Source organism: Procambarus clarkii, chromosome 19, assembly GCF_040958095.1.
Source record: "Procambarus clarkii isolate CNS0578487 chromosome 19, FALCON_Pclarkii_2.0, whole genome shotgun sequence".
Classification (NCBI taxonomy): domain Eukaryota; kingdom Metazoa; phylum Arthropoda; class Malacostraca; order Decapoda; family Cambaridae; genus Procambarus; species Procambarus clarkii.
In genome coordinates, this window is record NC_091168.1 from 24,867,707 (window position 1) to 24,887,126 (window position 19,420).

A 19,420-nucleotide genomic window follows, 5' to 3' on the forward strand; every position below is an offset into this window, starting at 1 on the left:
CACTGGACCACCCTGACTTGATAAACGTTATAGAACCGGATTTCTACTGAAATCACAGGACGTCTACAGTCCTTGACTGAAGCCAGTCCAAGTTTTACATGTAATCCCCAAGCACTCGGGTGTATGGAAGATAAACTACGGTGCCTATAGCAGAGTGCTTGGGGGTTATATGTGAAACTTGGACTGGCTTCAGTAGAGGCCTCCAGACTTCCTGTGATTTCAGTTGAAATCTGTCTATATAAACTTTACCAGGTTATAAAGACTTTTACAAGTCAGGGGTGGTCCAGTGGTTAGCATCAGCAACTGGGAATCTCCTGGTCATGGGTTTGTCACCTCAGAGCTCCAGTTGATTTTCTTATCATTCAATATGATGTGATACATACTTACTATACAACTCAGTAGTCCCCATGGAGCAGTGGTAAAACACTCGCCCCCACATCCCGCGAGCAATTTAGCCTGGGTTCGTATCCTCGTCGTATGGGGGAGAATTGATCAAGTGCCAAGCCTCTGCTCACCTAGCAGTGAATGAGTACCTGGTTGCTAAACAGTTTGGCAAATCATATTCCAGGGAAAATTAGGATTAAGGACCTGCCCGAAAAGCTTTGCATGCTAGTGGTTTTACAAGTAAGAACTCTATTATTAAGTAATTAATAAATAATTAAATAACTTTATATATTAATGAATCATTATAGTAATCAAAACTAATTTAAACCAACCAGATTATAGTAATACTGTAGTTAGTTTATCCATAGAGAAAACTATTATTGTAGAACACTCACCAAAATGAAATGTTTTGCTCAATTCCAGTGGCATGATGCAGTGAAGGATGTACCATACATGTCTTTGTCAGTTCGGTTAAACCATATTAGGTCTACTCGGTAATCATACGGACTACATTGCCTTTGGCTGGCAGGGGCCTCGATAAGAGGAAGTCTGTAATTTAGCTTAACAAAATGTTAAACTGTTGTATGGAGTCATAAATGATTTTATAGGTGCTATACTGTAATAATTATTGTGTTTTTTGTAGTAGATTTGGGTGGAATTAGGTTTTTACAACAGCGAAGAGTGAGCCTGAGAACAGTTGTAAACTTAACATCTTGCTGTTTTATTTGACCAGAGCTAAATTAATACATGGCTCTCCACTGCAATAAACTACTTTTCTACAGGCTCTTAGAATAACTTTACCTAATGCTGGGATGTTTGACTAAGTCTTCAGGACTTGAACACAGCACTTGATATACCTGGCCATCTGTCACCAACAGAATAAAATGTCAGGGGCAATGCCGTGTCAGAACCTATTTAAGTAGAAGTCAAGAAATCACCATGGAGCTCCATTCAGTTTAAGGGAGAAGCAGATCTTCTATGGGCATAAGAAAAGGGCCTTGTTGCCCACACCTCAAGCCAGAAGATGCAGGAATGGTAGTCAATGAGATACAAAATTAAAGACCTCTCTACTCACCATGATGCCCAACTAAGTGATATAAGGGGCAAATGTAGGGCATAAATTCCAGGAATAATAGGTAGACCATATGCAGATCACTATTAACAGCACTCAAAACCAATAAGTGTGCTCACTCCTCAATGTCCACTTGACACTAGTCCAGCTACACAAAGCCAGTTGATTCAGCTAGACATTACTGAATTTCAAGTATTGCCCCCCACCCTACCACCAAAGAGGTGGTTTGGATCCCCCTTCCCAAGAGCTGCAGTATCCTGAGCAGATCCAATGTTCAGATGAAGGGCAATGGGGATTGTCTCTTTCCATGCACAGCAAGTATATGAATTGCGTTAGGCCAAAGACAACCTTCAGACGACTTTCTAGACCAGCAGCCAGTTTGGCAAAGGAGTCCCAACTGGGAGTCAAGGGACCCACTAACAGAGTCCACTAGGGATGAGCAAATCACACAAGCCCCACCACAATGAGTTGCACATGCCGGCAAATCGCAAAGATGTGGAGTTAGTTGTTGAACAAAATATTCAAACATTATTCAACATGCCCTTCCCTGTCTAATACAAGGTACTGTATTTCACAATAGAATATAGATTATATATATATATACACACATGCACACACACACAAAACAAGATTATAAACATGACATTAGGTAAAAGAAATAGCCCAAGAAATCTGGTGTGTTTATTGTCACACAAGTGAGATGGCAGATCAGGAATGGTCAGGGCAGTCTCAATTATACCACACGGTGTCAATAGTACCACACACCGATATTATAGATACTGTACACAAAATAGAGTCTTTGATTTACAATTCAACTTTCAACAGCTTTGAGTGCTTTAGTCCTTTATGTAAAAGCAACAGATTTCATAAATGAAGCTATTGTAAATTTAAGATTTTGATAAAAATGTGGCTATTTTCACTGTATGAACACATCATCTGCTCTAGCAACCAACAGCAGCACTCCCAACCACACACAATATTCACAACACCGACATTGCACTTTGGCCAAAAATAATAGAAACGACCTATTGTACTTGCACCACAATGAACAACTGTCTGCTTTAAAATTATACTGTTAAAAAACGTGAGAAATAATCAGTTCATCCATATGACATCTCAGGAGTACATCATATACAGTAACTCTAAAGCAATGAAAATCAGGCATAGCAGCAGCTTTTAAGACAATCACATTGAAAACACTTCTAAATACAGTAATACAAATGTTTTCTAAATGTGTTGAATATGATTGGTCCACTAAGTCTTAACAGTTGAGAATAAGACTGTCTTAAGTTTAATCAGAATACAACCTTATAAATATTTACTTTGTACATTTATACATGACTAATTAGAATGAAGGCATTCTATACACTACACAAGAAATTTTACACTATCTTGACCTATCCAAACCATACAGTAAAGAGAACTGTACACAAACATCAGATATGCAGAAACATGATTTAAAGATATCTCCATCAATGAAAACAATATACATTGTAATGAAAATCATGCATAATTCTAGAAATCACTGGAGAATTTCTAGCTACCTGCCTCAATTTTATTTTTTATAAAAATATTTGCTCACCAATCAATGGTGGTCTTGTACATAACATTTGATATTTCATTGTCTGCCAATGGATCTTAAGGAGGCAGTTTCTAGAGGTTCTGGCAAGATGTGTACACTTAAATCCTTGGGCCAAATCATGCAATGCAACAGAGTAGCATAGGTAGTAAATTATGTGCCCATGGAAGCACTGCTATGAAACATGCAAAAAAGTGTCATTTATGTTAAGACTTATTTTGAAGCTTACTATTGACAGTCCAATATGAACTTTCAAACTTGGCACTATTCTTTAATAATGTATGATGAAAAATAAAGAAAAACACTTCATTCATTTACCTCGTGTTTGTTACCGCTTTGCACATCACATGTTTGTTTCACACGTTTGCACATCTTATTACAAGCAACGGTTACATGCTCGACTTGACTGTGCAGACTCAACAACCAAGAAGAAATAATCAAATATTGTGTATGTTGAAAATTTCAAGATTTAAAGTGTTACACTGGATGGAAGCATACATGATCATGAAAGCATAATACTTAAATGATCATCTTGATTCCCTTGTCCAAGATGAAATGTGGTGATTATGAGAATATTCAACAAAATTATATATAATTATCAATGATAAATCACTTATAATATTGTACTAATAGCCTCTGATGTTAACTAAGTACTGTAATGCTAGTGATGTACAGGAATTTGCTTATTTAGGATTGAAGGTACTGTACAGTATAAGGACAGTTATTATATACTTAACGAAGAATATTGCACAAATCTGGGCCTTTCGTGTAATTATTTGTTTAATATAGTAATGAATAAATTACTTACAGTACAGTATAAAAATACTCATACAGTAATTATAATAAAATCAGTACTATCTTAAATAGATTATAATTTGTTGGTCTTTGAGAAAGGCTAATGCAACCCATTTAAATAACTATATTACCCACAGTACATAGACTGAGAATTAAATTAATGTTCATACTTCAATACAGCAATAAAACACACACATGAACTAAATCAAATTAATATTAAAATATTTTACCTTGCCTCTGCATACATGCCATAGAATTTCTCATTGCTCTGAACAACTAAAGTCATAACAACTAACACTTCATAAAATAATGAACTAATCCCTGTAATGGCACCCTTCAGAACTCTACATCAGCAAAAATAATCAGAGACAAATCCAATTTCCTTAAGCTAAATCCCTGAAATTGTGGCATATTATACACTTCTGGGGCTTATCATCATCGTGTTCCCAACATACCTCCCCACCCTCCCCAACAACATACTCTTCCCAGTTTCTCTGAACATGAGCAGTGCATAGAGAATTGAACACTGAACATGATTGGTCATAAGCATTTTGATTGTTCAGTTGTTTATATTCATTTTATTTTTGCTGTATAGTAAACATAAAAATTGGAATGCATAAGTTTTAATTACTGTACCATAGTGATACTGAAAGATAATTTTTGCCTACCAAACTATAAGTCAGCCAGTCTTGAAATATATAAACAAATTACACTTGAACAGCTCTTTATTCTTATACGTTTTGTTTGCATATAAACATGAACGTACGTTTTTAATGCACTTGCACTCTTTGAGCAGTTTTATTTAAACACATTTTGCTTGTAAAGTACTAACTACCTGGCACTTGAAGTGAAATTAATTTCTGCCTTATGCTCCCCAGCTGTCTAGCATGTAATTTAAACATTTAAGTGCACATAATTAAAAGAAATCTATGAATTGTGAGTACCGGTAAATGCTACATAACGTGGTAATGGAATGTGAGCGAGTTAAACTAAGCTAAATATATATTACCAAACCACTTCCTTGACATACTCTTCAATTTAATTTCTGCTTAATATAGAGAACCGAATTCTAAAAATTTGGATACGAAAATCCGAACGTGTTGGTTTCATAAATATTGAAGTACAGTACAGTACGGTACGGTACAGTATAGTACAGTACTGTAATTTGAAAGTTGACCTTCAGTCTTAGCACTAAGGGATATGGTTGTCTTGAATATTCTTATATTCAACACTCTTAACCATAAGCTTAATATACCTAAACATAACTTATTGTACAAATGAGCAGACAAATGGTTCAGAACAACTAGTCAGAATGTGTGTACTCTTTAAAAGGTATAAACATTAGGCAGCAAAAACTCCACAGAATAACATGACTTCATCTCACTGGGTTTTGATGATACACTAGTTTCAAAATAATGTACTTAATCTACAGTATATAATGCTACCTATGCATGTAGGAAACACTTAAGTAATTTTGTGCAGTGAGAACCCAAAACAAGCACAGTTATGTTGTAGCTTCTGATGGTAATGAAGAGACAACCATCTCCATCTTTCTCTAACATTTATACAGTACAGTATTTATTTTGTATAGACAAATATATGAACATACATGATATGTTTGTCCACTGAACATCACTAAGATTTGGAAAGCATTCAAATTCTGAACACTTCTACATTACATCTTAACTCATACTAGCTTGATTTTTTTTTTTTAATACTCATTACCTCATCTCTTGCATGCATTCATTTGCCTTGTTGTTTCTTTCTCAGAAACTATACAGTACTTTCTGAAGCTGGTAACTGTATCCATACAGTATTCTCAACAATAACTACTTACACTTATTTCATACAGAAACTAATTTTGTACTCTGAATTCCAAACCTATGATTCCTTAAAAGAAAAGTATCTCATACTTATTAATTATACAATCTCTTATGTTTATGTTCTTGATTTTGATGGAGTGGAAAATTGCTTAAATAGACAAATTTGTAGTACGTGTATTAGTGATATGAACCTTACCATCAGGAACTAACAATATTTGGAAAGAGTGAACTATGCAGCATTCGGTTATACAATTCAATATTGTAATCATCAAAAAGAGTGTCTTAAATGACCTCTCAACAGCACTCAACCATTTATATTAAACTCTTAAAACTCATCAACAATCTAAAATTCTGCAATATCAAACTTGTGTATACAGTACTATTAAAATATTTTTGTATAAATTATTTTTTATAAATTATTTACATTGATCAGGCTCCCAAACTAAATTATTCAACATCATACAACCACAACAATAAACGTAAACTTTCGTCATTGTGGAATGCACCGAGATGACCTGATACTGTGTTTATATTCTTACTCTGGTAATAATGCCACTTGGGACCAGGAAAAAGGCACTCATTATGAAAGAACAGTAAAAGATTTTTTTACTTCTGTAAAATCTTCCAATGAAATAGATGAATATGGAGATGAATGATGAACCAATTACAAACCATGAAGTGAATTATCTGGAGGGATTTTTCTGAAAGAGAAAAAAGCAGCATTATAAAAATATTATAAAAAGGGAATCCCTAAAAATCCTCAGTTCATGAAGATAATTTCTTTCATTACACATGATGCAAGCATGTGACTTGTAATTATAAAAATACCTATACTGCATGTGAAAATTTTATGATAAACTACACACAACCCTTGCAAGCACAACTAGGCAAGTACATGGCTGCCTATTATATTTTAATTTAAAATCATCATCCTGATGTATTGAACTCTGTAAATATTACAACACCCAATACTAAACGAGAAGAATGCTAACATACTGTTTACAGTATGAATTTTGAATGAAATTTAGCAAGGTTATGCAATTCTAAAATGTGCATAATAATTATATATATATATATATATATATATATATATATATATATATATATATATATATATATATATATATATATATATATATATATATATATAATCACACATACATACACATGCATACATATATACATACATGTACATACATACATGTACATACATACATACACACACACACACACACACACACACACACACACACACACACACACACACACAACCCATGCATAATTACAGTACTGTAGAATATTTTGTTAGCAGTCTTTCTTGCAAACTTGTTGAATATGACCGAAAGGATAAGATATGGACACTGCTTTTGCCAAAAGTTGAAAAATTAACTCTCCAAAGTCCATTTTCACACTTATCTTTGGTCTGACACTTAGGGATGTGTTTTGCAAGGTCACTCCTTACATTCTCAATTTATCATGCTTTTGTACCACCTCACCCAAAGAGAATATAAGCCTGTGCAAAAGCATGGTAAATTAGTCTTTGAGAGTGTAAGGAGTGACCTTACAAAATGCATCCCTAGGTGTCAGACCAAAGATAAGTGTGAAAATGAACTTTAGAGAGTTAATTTTTCAACTTTCCCTGACAGTGAAGAAAAAAACAAGAAATATTGAAAAGATTCATGTTAAAATCATTAATCTTATCCCTTAGGTCATATTCAACAACAACAACATGCATATACATACATACATAATTATACATGTAGCAACTGTGTCCTCCGTTTTGGAGATTTGGAAATGGCCATTGTACCTATAATATATTAGAAGTCTTCATCTTCCCATACATTAAGCAACCCTGAAAATACAGTACTAACTACTTTAGGCAAGTAGAGTCGCTATGGGTGATGATCTGATCCGGTACTTTTCTTCCTGTTCCACCATATTCTGAAGGCGTTGCAACTCCAACATCAATTGGGAATTGGAATTCTGTAAAACTTCTATACGACGCTTGCAATCAATATTTTCACTGCTCAGCTTTTCTACTTTACGTTCTAAGGCATCCATGTAATCCTTCTTCTTCCGGCGAGATTCTTGAGCAGATATCTATAAGGAGATTTATGTTTAATAGTCTTATTTAAACATTATAAACAGTTAATTAATATATTAAAATGTAAACTTATTGTATACAAACAATATATTGTATACAAACTTAATTTTGTATTGTATACAAACTCAACAATGTATTGTCACTATTCTGTTTCCATCTTTTATGTGGTGGGGGGGGGGGGGGGCACTTAGGAGAGAGGGATTCAATTTGTATAGTAGAAAATCTGCACATGTGATGCAGATTTTCTCCACATTTCCAACATGTGGTGCAGAAAATCAATAACGTTAGTAAATAAATAACATATGTGATGTCCTAGGTACAACTAGCTTTGCACCATTATAAGTACGTATTGTAACAAATTATACCGAAGATAAAAAAAATGTAATTAATTAATTTGAATACAGTATTAAACTGTACTATATAAATGTTCTTAATGTTTACCTTATTTTTTATCTTTCTCCTTATTTTCTTTAAGGACTTTTCTTCAGCCTTCGTAAGAGGGAGTCTGTTAGGGATGCTGTAGCCTTCAGAGAGGAGCGTGCGCTTCTCCTCTTCTGTCAAGTTTAAGGCTCCTGTCGCACCTTTCTGTAATCAAAATACAAGTTAATAGAAATGTGGCCATTTCCGAGACTTCAAAAGCATTGTGTAGCATCATTTCTCCAGACCTTGTAATGCATCAGGGGAAATGACAAACTAATGAAGCTGCAAATCATGTTTCCTTGTTCAAATTCCTAGCTAAAGATAAGATGATAATGACATATCGATAATGGCGAGACGACGACCAAGCACTTGTCACAGTTGGTAAGTAAATAACTTTATCTTTTTGCCAACAACTTTGTGCCACCCCAAATTGTCAAAAGCTTGGATAATAGCGTGCAGATTATTAATTATTAGAATGCAGTCCTAACTAGTGGTAAAAACAAAGAAATCTATCTCCAAAGAACAATTAACAATTTAAATTTTTCATATACAAAATACCTAAATCTTGATAAAATTATTAAATTTATTTATCATCAATTAATAAGGCTTAGATGAGGTCCCCCCCCCACCCTAAGGTCGAAACTACTGACCCTCCCCAGGGATGCAACTCCATAATAGTAGCCTACGTCCTGGGTACTACCTACTTAATTACTCCTATGTGAACAGAGGCATTAGGTGGTAGCAAACATGCTCAACCATTTCTATCCCGCCTGGTATTCCCGATTGTGAGTAGAGATCGAACCCAACTGTACTATCGAGACACTTAAACAAATTATGCCAATGCATCGAGGCAGAGAATTTCATCAGCTAGCAAAACATTTTGACATTAAATTAAGATACAGTTTATGGGAAATTCCACCCTCCATTTGGTGAAGACAAGACCAACAAGATGCATACTATTTAGCCGAAAAAGAGGACGGAACTAAAAATGAAGACTCACATAACATGGGACCACAAAATCTATCTCGTGTAATACAGTACACGGCTCAAAATTGTTAAACTAATAGTGAGAATATGTTACAAAATACAGACAGCGAAAGCATAGTAATTTGAAGGCTTACATTAATGTTAATTAAAGTTTCTGCAGACAAACGTTCATAAATGGGATAAATTCTGCAGACAAATTCTTTAACCATAAGGCATCAGACTGGGTGAATTTAACATGGCAAATAGCAGATGAACATTTTTGACCTGGTACGGGACTACTACAAGACAGCATGTGACAAACTCCGCTTAAAGAAACAGAACTGGATTTTGTGCTATTAACAGAATGCAGGTCAATCAAATCCAGGTAGGGACGGAACCCACATGGAGATACCCTGGAAAACCTGGAACGCATACCCTGGAAAGTAGTGTATCTACGCTACAAAATATTGTATACCAATTCTGACTAACGAAAATAAACACTTGAAAATATCTTACAGGTTGGGTGGAAATTAGGGGAGTATTAATGGGATGCCGAGATGAAACCATAATTCTTGACGTGTTTTTACGTGGGTTGCAGAACTGCGGTGTGAGTGTCTCGTAGAGCGGAGGCGTGCGCGTTGGCGACTGACTCCCGCACTCACTGTCGCTACTTGAGCAAGAAGGTGGAGTAGGTGGCATAGAAAATCCTGAAAAGGGTGAGAGAGACCTGTATATAAATAGTTGATTTAGAAATAACAAGACATACAAACTACTATAACTGTTATTGGTAATAGTGATAGCCATACTTAATTAAAATAAAATCCAGCTTATTTGAAATGAAGATTGTTACTAAATGTTTTCAATTATATAACAACGCTACGAACAATGGCAACTTTTTATGTATGACCTCATTTCCTCTATACTTATTTACTCATTCAAATAATTGTAATAATTAAAGTGGGTCCTGTACATAAATGCATATTTGTTCAGTACAATATAGTGGAATGAGTAGGGCTACGAAATAGTTACAGGCGAAGGCACAAGGGTTCTGGGAAAACTTGTTTTACCCTAAGAACGTTACCACTCCATGTATGGGACATATATACATATATATATTTTTTTTTGAGATATATACAAGAGTTTTTACATTCTTGTACAGCCACTAGTACGCGTAGCGTTTCGGACAGGACCCTGGAATACGACCCCCACGAAGAATCGTTTTGGAGTGCTAAAACGTCTTATAAGGATCCAGTGCTATTAATGCCTTCGTGGGAGTCTCGTTATTACATCACTTTGTTTGATTTTTTGTATGACTAACCATCCTGTGAGAAGGAGGGGGGGGGATATTGGATGAACTGATAGGTCGTGTTTGATCTTGACTCGGTAGTCCCTCATAGAACAGGGTACTCGCCTAGTTGTGCTTGTTGAGGTTGAGCTTCGGCTCTGTGGTCCCGCTCAAGAATACCCTAGTACCTTACTGTGTACCTAAGCTTATCAATAACAATAAAATAGTTAAGTGGTGGAATTAAAAGAAATAGTACTATACTTCCTTGTTTCTTTTTTTTCTGGCTTATTAATTTGTATTTCATCTAATCTTTGTCAAATCAATTGTATGATGTTCTAACATATTCTCTGGTTCCTATCTTGAGAGGTTATCTTGAGATGATTTCGAGGCTTTAGTGTCCCCGCGGCCCGGTCCTCGACCCCCCAAGAAGCAGCCCCTGACAGCTGACTAACACCCAGGTACCTATTTTACTGCTAGGTAACAGGGGCATAGGGTGAAAGAAACTCAGCCCATTGTTTCTCTCCGGCGCCCGGGATCGAACCCGGGACCACAGGATCACAAGTCCAGTGTGCTGTCCGCTCGGCCGACCGGCTCCCAACCTAAAGAACATTCCGTTTTTGCTGGGGTAGTATATTATATATAATATATATATATATATATATATATATATATATATATATATATATATATATATATATATATATATATATATATATATATATAGTTTAAAAAACTATGTAGACTCTCCCGGCTGATTAAACTCTCTTAATTAACTTTAGCCGAGCTTGCTTTGCCAAAACAAATTTTGGGGTTCAATTCCCGAGTTCAGCAACCCTTGCCACACACCACTCACAGGATGGGTATGGGCTGCATAATCAATGAACTAAAAAAAAACAAAAGCAAGACTTGGGTTGTTCGGATTCTTAAGTGTTCGAGGTTGTGGGCGCACATTTAATGACCATTTGGAATAAATGATGACAACGGCTGGAAAGAAGAAATTAAAGAAAATCTCATAACTGGTGAAATAGATGTGATAGGTGTGAGACGTGCTAATGGGAAGGGTAAATATATGTATGTAAATACACTACGAGAATATGTAAATACATTAATATTCATGTTCTAAATGTGTTCGAATACCAACAACAACAAATAATGAGTAATATTATTATTACAGTAGTAATAATGTTGGGAGAATAAATGTAACAAGAAATTAAAATATCAACGAAATAGTATGACAATGAAAAGTATATGTCCCTATATAGGTACTTGGTCGTGGTGAGTGATCATCTGGTCAAGTGTGCGTCGTGCGAGATACACACAGACAGACAGACAGACAGACAGAGACACAGACAGACAGACAGGCGGGGGATTGGTTTCTCGTTTCCCATGGCCGGGGACAGGAATCCTCTTACGTTTATGAAGGTTCTCACAGGGCCAACGACCGCCTTCACCAGGATGCTGCCTACAACACTCGCCTAACTCCAATGTGCCTATTTCCTGCCTTGGAGTTAACAGAGGTATCAGGTGTAAGGAAACGTGCCCCAGCATGCCCGAGATTCGAACTGGGTCCAATTGGTTACGAGCCGACTGCTTACACGAAGTTGTAAAGAATAGGTTACAGTAGTGTGTAATGACGTAAATGGTAGACGAGGTAAATAGACATTATTTGTTAATATCAGTAGCATGTTTCCCCCCACACCCATGGACTCCCGCCTCCCCAATCCATGAATGTGACATAGGGGATAATAATAATAATAAGTCACAGAAATTACCCCTCTGAAATTTAAAGCCAGCAATCATGAATATAAAGTAGCTTGGCTTTCGCTAATTCACCTGTAATTTGTATGAATATTGAAGAACTGACCTGCATCAGCGGAGGGGGAGGTGGCGGCGGGGGTGGTGGTGGAGGGTGCGGGCAGCCTGAGGGTGAGGGAGCCTAGCCCCAGGCGCGAGACTGACGGCGCTGGCGCCCCCGGGCCGCACCTCTGGGTCACCACCACGCTGCTGGGCCGCAGCAGGCCCATGCTCGTCTGCAAGTCATCAAACATTCTTATATCTACAACCAACAATTATTTTTGTTTTTAATTTGCCAAGCTCTTGATTTGATAATCATTAATAGAAAATACAATTAACACCTCTCCCTCTCTCCCCCCCCCCCTCTCTCTCCCCCTCTCTCTCTCTCTCCCCCTCTCTCTCTCTCTCCCCCTCTCTCTCTCTCTCCCCCTCTCTCTCTCTCTCCCCCTCTCTCTCTCTCTCCCCCTCTCTCTCTCTCTCCCCCTCTCTCTCCCCCCCCCTCTCTCTCTCTCTCTCTCTCTCTCTCTCTCTCTCTCTCTCTCTCTCTCTCTCTCTCTCTCTCTCTCTCTCTCTCTCTCTCAAACTACGGACTGGGATATGAGAAGTTGGGAGGATTGCTATTCGCATCACTTAAGAGAGAACAAGCGTAGACCTGTTCACAACATATAAGGTACTCTGCGACTGACAGTACACAGGGACAGTGTTAAGGAAGAGGTGGTGGAGGTTATCTGTCTAAATTGAGAAAGTATGATGGGAAGACATTACATATAACGACTCTGTCCTCCCACACAGCTATATTAATTGATTCACATTCTAATTCTCCCCTAAAAATACAAAAAACTCCCCCACCCCTAAAAAAAAAAACTCGTTTGGAAATTAAGACAAAGAATCAAACTAGGCAAAGGGACCAACAAATATCATAGAGGAATATATAAAGTTGTAAATAAAATACTCCGGGATATTAAAGTATATACAACTCTTTCAAAGAAGGTGTTCCTGTTTATTACAAACCAGCAACTCTGTCGCCACACACCTGTGCTCTGTCACACGTGTTGTCAGCCCTCGCAGGTGTGTGGGTGGTGGGAAGACTCTTATGTTTGTATGTATCACGTTACTAGAGGTTTAATTACCAGCTGTGTACAGGACACATGATTACACTTAGTTACGCTGTGTACTCTACATGGGTACCGCCACTGTACTCTACATGGGTACCGCCACTATACTCTACATGGGTACAGCCACTGTACTCTACATGGGTACCGCCACTGTACACTTTGTTCATACAAACGTACACAAAAATTATGATTACCTTTTTAAAAACTTGTGTAGATTCTAATGAAAACAAATTAATATAAGATTTTTGGAGCTAATTTAAAAACGGTATTTTTAGGCGAGACGCACCCCGTGTCCCTGGTGCTTAGGCAATCCTCCAGGGACTTGTTACTGGCACTTCAGAAATCGTGGAGGAATTAATCAAAGTTTGCCAACACTTCCCAGCTTGACACGGCTCGGAGGCGTCCGTCTTAAACTGCTCACCGTCTTCAAGAATCTGATCACATGTGGTATAAGTTCCGACGAGAGTGGAACCTACACTATCAAGCCTCCAGGCAGGAGGGAATCCTACACTGTCAAGCCTCCAGGCAGGAGGGAATCCTACACTGTCCAGCCTCCAGGCAGGAGGGAATCCTACACTGTCCAGCCTCCAGGCAGGAGGGAATCCTACACTGTCCAGCCTCCAGGCAGGAGGGAATCCTACACTGTCAAGCCTCCAGGCAGGAGGGAATCCTACACTGTCAAGCCTCCAGGCAGGAGGGAATCCCACTCTGTCAAGCCTCCAGGCAGGAGGGAATCCCACACTGTCAAGCCTCCAGGCAGGAGGGAATCCCACACTGTCAAGCCTACAAATCTATGATTGTATAAACAGATAACAATCATTACAAGTTGTTAAAGCTTCTTAAAGAAGAGCAACTCACCCTAATAGAAGGCATACTGAGGAGCGTGGAGGAACAGGGGTCCCCAGTTGGAGGAGCGGCGTCCCCCCCAGTGCCCTCCGGCGAGGGTGACAGTAGCGGGGACAGGGGCGGCGCCCCAAGTGCTTTACGGAAGGCACTGCTCGACGTCGATAAGTTCCCCGGGGTTGACGTGATGAAGAAGCTGTTGGACGGGATTTTCTCGCCGCCATCTTTATCAGCGGTGTTGATGGTGGAAGACTTGGCGGCGGAGGGAGTGAGGAGGGTGTTGGTAGTGCTGGTGGTGGTGGTTGTGGTGGTGGTAGTGGTTGTGGAGGTGGAGGACAGGGCGACCACACCCTCTGCCTCAGAGATCGGGATAGCGGGGAAACATTCACTCTCCAAATCTGTTCAAAAGAGAATATTATTAAATATTGTTCACAGAACAGTAAGATTATGAACAGTAAGATTATGCACATCATTCATGACTGTCGTGATAACGTCTAAAGTTACAGCACAGGACAATGATGTTTGAACACATCATTCACAGTTTTTAACCGTCAATTATATTCTTTAATGTCGACAGTGTGGAAAATGTGAATCAAAGTCACACCCGCATACACGGCCACAGCCCCGTGTATAAACGGTTATACCGTGTTTTTTATAACCCGGCACATCTCTCACTATAATCTAATTACGGGCTCACCATAGCCCGTGCTACATAGAGACTTCGTTCTGAGTAACTAAATCTAAAAACCAACAACAAATCACTATAAACCCCTCCAACTCAGTGAAAAATAAGCTAGAATATCTTAAAATTAGTACATGATTATATATATATATATATATATATATATATATATATATATATATATATATATATATATATATATATATATATATATATATATATATATATATATAAATATATATATATATATATATATATATATATATATATATATATATATATATATGAATATATATATAATGTGTGGAGTCCTTTCGTTAACACAAAACGAAGCTGGAGAAAGTTCAGAGGTATGCCACCAGACTCGTCCCACAGCCGAGGGGTATGAGCTACATGGAAAGAAAGACAATGGAATAGATTTCGCACCAATGGAAGAGAAGATAAAAGGCAAACTTGATCACCACGTACCGCAGTTACAGCCCCGCTCCTGTGCCCGGTAAGTCCACTGCGGGCTCACCATAGCCCGTGCTACTTTGGCACTTTTGTTCTAAGTAGCTGAATCTAAAACAACAACAAAACCACGTACAAAATTCCCAGGAATAAAGAGAGCAGAAAAGTGAAGACAATTCAGCATAATTGCTACACGAACAAGGGAACACACTTGGGAACAAAGTACCCGAATGAACCAGAGACGTTAGAAAGAATTTGTTCGTTTTAATAAACAAATGGAATGCGTTAAAAAGTGGATTGATGGAGGTAAACGCCATTCACGGCTTCAGAGGTAGATATGACGGGGCCCAATAGCATCAGGAATTTATATACCAATCCATTAAGAGTTGACTCTTCAGCTACAGCTTTTAGCTGTAGCTGAACCTTCACAAGTACAACCAGGTAAGTACAACACCAGCCACCACCATCCCAACACACAGGACACTGCTGGGGTCACGTGGGAACCTCACGAGAGAGGCTTCAGGTGGAAATTGGAAGCTCATCTCAGCCTGAACCACCTTAAGTGTACAAGTTGTGAGAAAGTGGAACGAGTAATTACCTAAGTGTAGTTATGGGATGAGAGCTACGCTCGTGGTGTATCGTCTTCCCAGCACACTTTGTCATACTGACACTTTAAAACTACTGACGGTTTTGTCCTCCACCACCTCACCTAAGTTGTTCCAACCGTCTACCACTCTGTTTGCGAATGTGAACTTTCTTATATTTCTTCGGCAGCTTTGTTTAATTAGTTTAAATCTATAACCTCTTGTTCTTAAAGTACCAGGTCTCCGGAACCAATTTTGTCGATTCCCGTTACTTATTTTGTACGTAGTGATCATATCGCCTATTTATTTTATCTTCTAGTTTTGTCATATTTAATGTGTCTAACCTTCTCTCGTAGCTCTTGTCTTTCAGTTCCAGGAGCTATTTAGCTATATGCCTTTGCACTTTTCCAGTTTGTTGAAGTGCTTCTTAAGATATGAGCACCATACAACCTGATCTCAGAATGGTTGTGAACAATTTCTTAAGTACTTCACCATCCATGTATTTAAAAGCAATTCTGAAATTTTAAGGTGTAGCACAGGCTCCTTGCACGATGTTCTTTATGTGGTCCTCAGGTGATAGTTTTCTGTCTAGAATCACTCCTAGATTTCCTTTTCAGAATTTTGTATTTTTTTCACGTAATTTGTAGGTTGTGTATGTGGTCTATTTTCTCCTAATCCACATTCCATAGCATGGCATTTGTTCACAATAAATTCCATTTGCCAAGTGGTGCTCCATACAGTTTCTTTTTATTCAGGTTTTCTCGAAGGACATGACAATCGTCCGAGTTTCTTATCTTCCTTAGTAGCTTAGCACCTTCCGCATGTTCCACTTTCCAGAACAGCCTCTTATGTGGAACTCTGTCGAAAGCCTGTTTTGGGTCCAGATAGATGCAGTCAACCCAACCATCTCTTTCCTGTAAAATCTCTGTAGCTCCATCAAAGAACCTAAGTAAATTCATTACACAGGATCTTCCAGATCGAAAACCATACTGTTTGTCTTGCTATAATATTTTTCTCCAGGTGTATGCGGGTGTGGGGGAGCAGCAGCGGGTAGACGAACGTAACCTTACATAATTTGTCACACCAATTTATAAATTGGTGTGACAAAGCATCTGGGAGACCACAGAGTCACAGCGCTGGGAGACCACAGAGTCACAGCGCTGGAAGACCATAGAGTCACAGCGCACGGAGACTGATATCAAAGCACTGGTTCAGAAGTTTATACTCAATTCAAGCCAAAATAATTGGTGCCTCAGGAAAGAGATGCATTCTCACTCCTAGAGCCCCATCCTCACGCGGTAATTAATGGATGACGCGCAGGGATGTGAAAACAGGTGCTCATGTGAGAAGAGTTATCTTGTCATGAGAGAGCGAGTTGTTTGTGTTGGGACCCTGAGGGTAGTGGTGTGGTGGGCTCTGTCATGGGTGGGGGTTAAGGGTCATACCACAATACTACTGCAACCATGCCGCCACCAGCACCACCGCCTCAGGTGGAGTAGGCTGCACCACAACAATTTGCAACCACACTACCAAAATCATACCAAAAGACACTGAACTGCGTAAGGAAGTACCCGACAGATATAAAGTACCCGACGAACAGTCACACACACACGTCTAGCTGGAGGGATGCAGCAAGTGGAGTCTCACAAACTTGCTGTTAGGCACGCTACCCCATACATCCGCCACCCCATACCAAAACTCTGCTACCACACAACCTCATACCACCACCGTATGTATCGTACCACTTCTACAAAAGAGGAGGCAACCACGCTGAAGTTAATAGCGCGCAGAGAACCACCACTTCTGAAACATAAATGACATTAATCCGGACAGCCCCAGGAAGTATAAATACCAGTGAGCACTACTGAGAGTGCACAGCCCCGCTCCTGTGCCAGGTAAGTCCACTACGGGCTCACCATAGCCCGTGCTACTTGGAACGTTTTATTCCGAGTAGCTGAATTAAAACAAAAAAAACTGAGAGCGTGGCAGACGGGTCGACCCGTCCTCGGGTCACTACCACACAGTTAAGGATATGCAATCATATCCGGAACCGTGCTTTAACCGGATCCAAGTTCAAGTAATGTTTATTGAGACAAGAAAGAAATACATATCAAAGGGATAGAGTAGCTTAGGCTATTTCTACCCTCCCCCCCCCCTGGATCCAATACGTGAAACTATCTTCGCTCGACGCGATTTAATCACGTCTATACGGAAGAAAACTATCCAAAAAAAGAATTGGTCCTTCAGTTAAGTTTTATCTCGCGCTCTTATCAACCGTTGTTGTTAATCCAGCACCTCGGGAGCATTGTAAGGAGGGCTGGACTGGTGAGTGTGACCACCAGGACCAGTCAGGTCACATTCAGTGCTGCCACACAGTTACCTCACAAGAACCTGGGCGTTCCTGCGCTTGAAGTTTCATCTGTACGTTCAGGCAACGTTGTGACCGGTTACAACAGCTGCGGTCTAAACTACTACCAGAAGCTTCTCTTAACATCTCTCCCATCACACTGCTAACATCCAGCCATATAACCTGAATAAAGCTGGGAAAATCCTCCATATCTTTGATAAACTGAAGTCGCCCTGTTAGCAACCCTTGCTCTTTTTTTATCAGATTGTCTGTCAAGTTTCAGCAAATTACATACCTACATCCACTGAGTTGTAAGTAACAAAATGTGTTCCTTTAGCAAAGTGATCTTTTCTCGATGCTGGACTACGTCAAATTAGAGACGCTCAGATTATGGCTAAAAATGTCTAGAGGGCTGCGGTGTGTGCTATCCTCTGGCCAGAAGAGGGGGGCTTCACCAGCCACACTCGCTGCCCTTCGGGTCGTTGAAGCTCACTACCTCCGTCCTCTTCCCCGTCACCATAGAAAACTGAGCACAGTGAAATCTATACTAGCAGCTCCATCCATCGTCATACTATCACGCAAGAAGAGTCACGCATTAATGTATCATCCAGTAAAATCAGTGGACTCCTTTATGTTACTACCTCTCTGCTCAGATTCGGAAATATTTGAGCATTTCTTTAAGATACGGGTGTTTCAAAACTCTCACACCTTTTCATATTCAATTACGAAGTGATGTTGGGTGTGTGTGTGTGTGTGTGTATAGCTTTGGTGACGGTTTACATTTAGTGAAATGCACTGCAGCATGAGGTAAACTCCCAGAGATACTAAGCGCCCTTGCGCAAGTCGCTGTCTGGTGCTCTGTGGAGCTAAGCACTACTCTCCATAGGTATTACAGGCCAAGTAAAAACTATGCTCGGAGGCAGTGGGATGGGTTTACCGGGAGGCGTTAATAGGAGCAGAGGAGGGCGTGCCGGGGTGCACACGGCCCACTACCCCTCAGCCTGCGGGCCGCCTGCGCCTTCACGCCATCATCCTCAACACTCCAACTGCCTCTCTCAAAATCACACCCATTCTCAAATTTGAGTTTGCTCGATTATAGCCTCGTTGGCCAACAGACGGTTTGCGAGCAAGATAGACCTGGGAGGCATCTGCCATATCAGAGTGGGAGGGAACACAT

At 39.2% G+C, this 19,420-nt stretch overlaps 1 protein-coding gene across 2 annotated transcripts in view; it reads right to left on the bottom strand.

The window, feature by feature from the left end:
- Positions 1-2,123: 2,123 nt before the first annotated feature.
- Positions 2,124-19,420, bottom strand: part of LOC123757576 (Cyclic-AMP response element binding protein A) — a 55,268-nt gene continuing 37,971 nt past the window's right edge. The window contains exons 2-7 of one of the 2 annotated variants that reach the window (XR_011229111.1): positions 14,196-14,578; positions 12,293-12,458; positions 9,660-9,850; positions 8,199-8,342; positions 7,461-7,753; positions 2,124-6,354 (exon numbers count right to left, since the gene is read on the bottom strand). Coding sequence is in view for 1 of the 2 variants with exons in the window: in XM_045741337.2 (XP_045597293.2) it covers positions 7,529-7,753; positions 8,199-8,342; positions 9,660-9,850; positions 12,293-12,458; positions 14,196-14,578 (1,109 nt within the window). In the remaining variant the exon portion in view is untranslated. The remainder of the gene's footprint in view (positions 6,355-7,460; positions 7,754-8,198; positions 8,343-9,659; positions 9,851-12,292; positions 12,459-14,195; positions 14,579-19,420) is intronic. The other variant, XM_045741337.2, reaches the window with a different exon arrangement.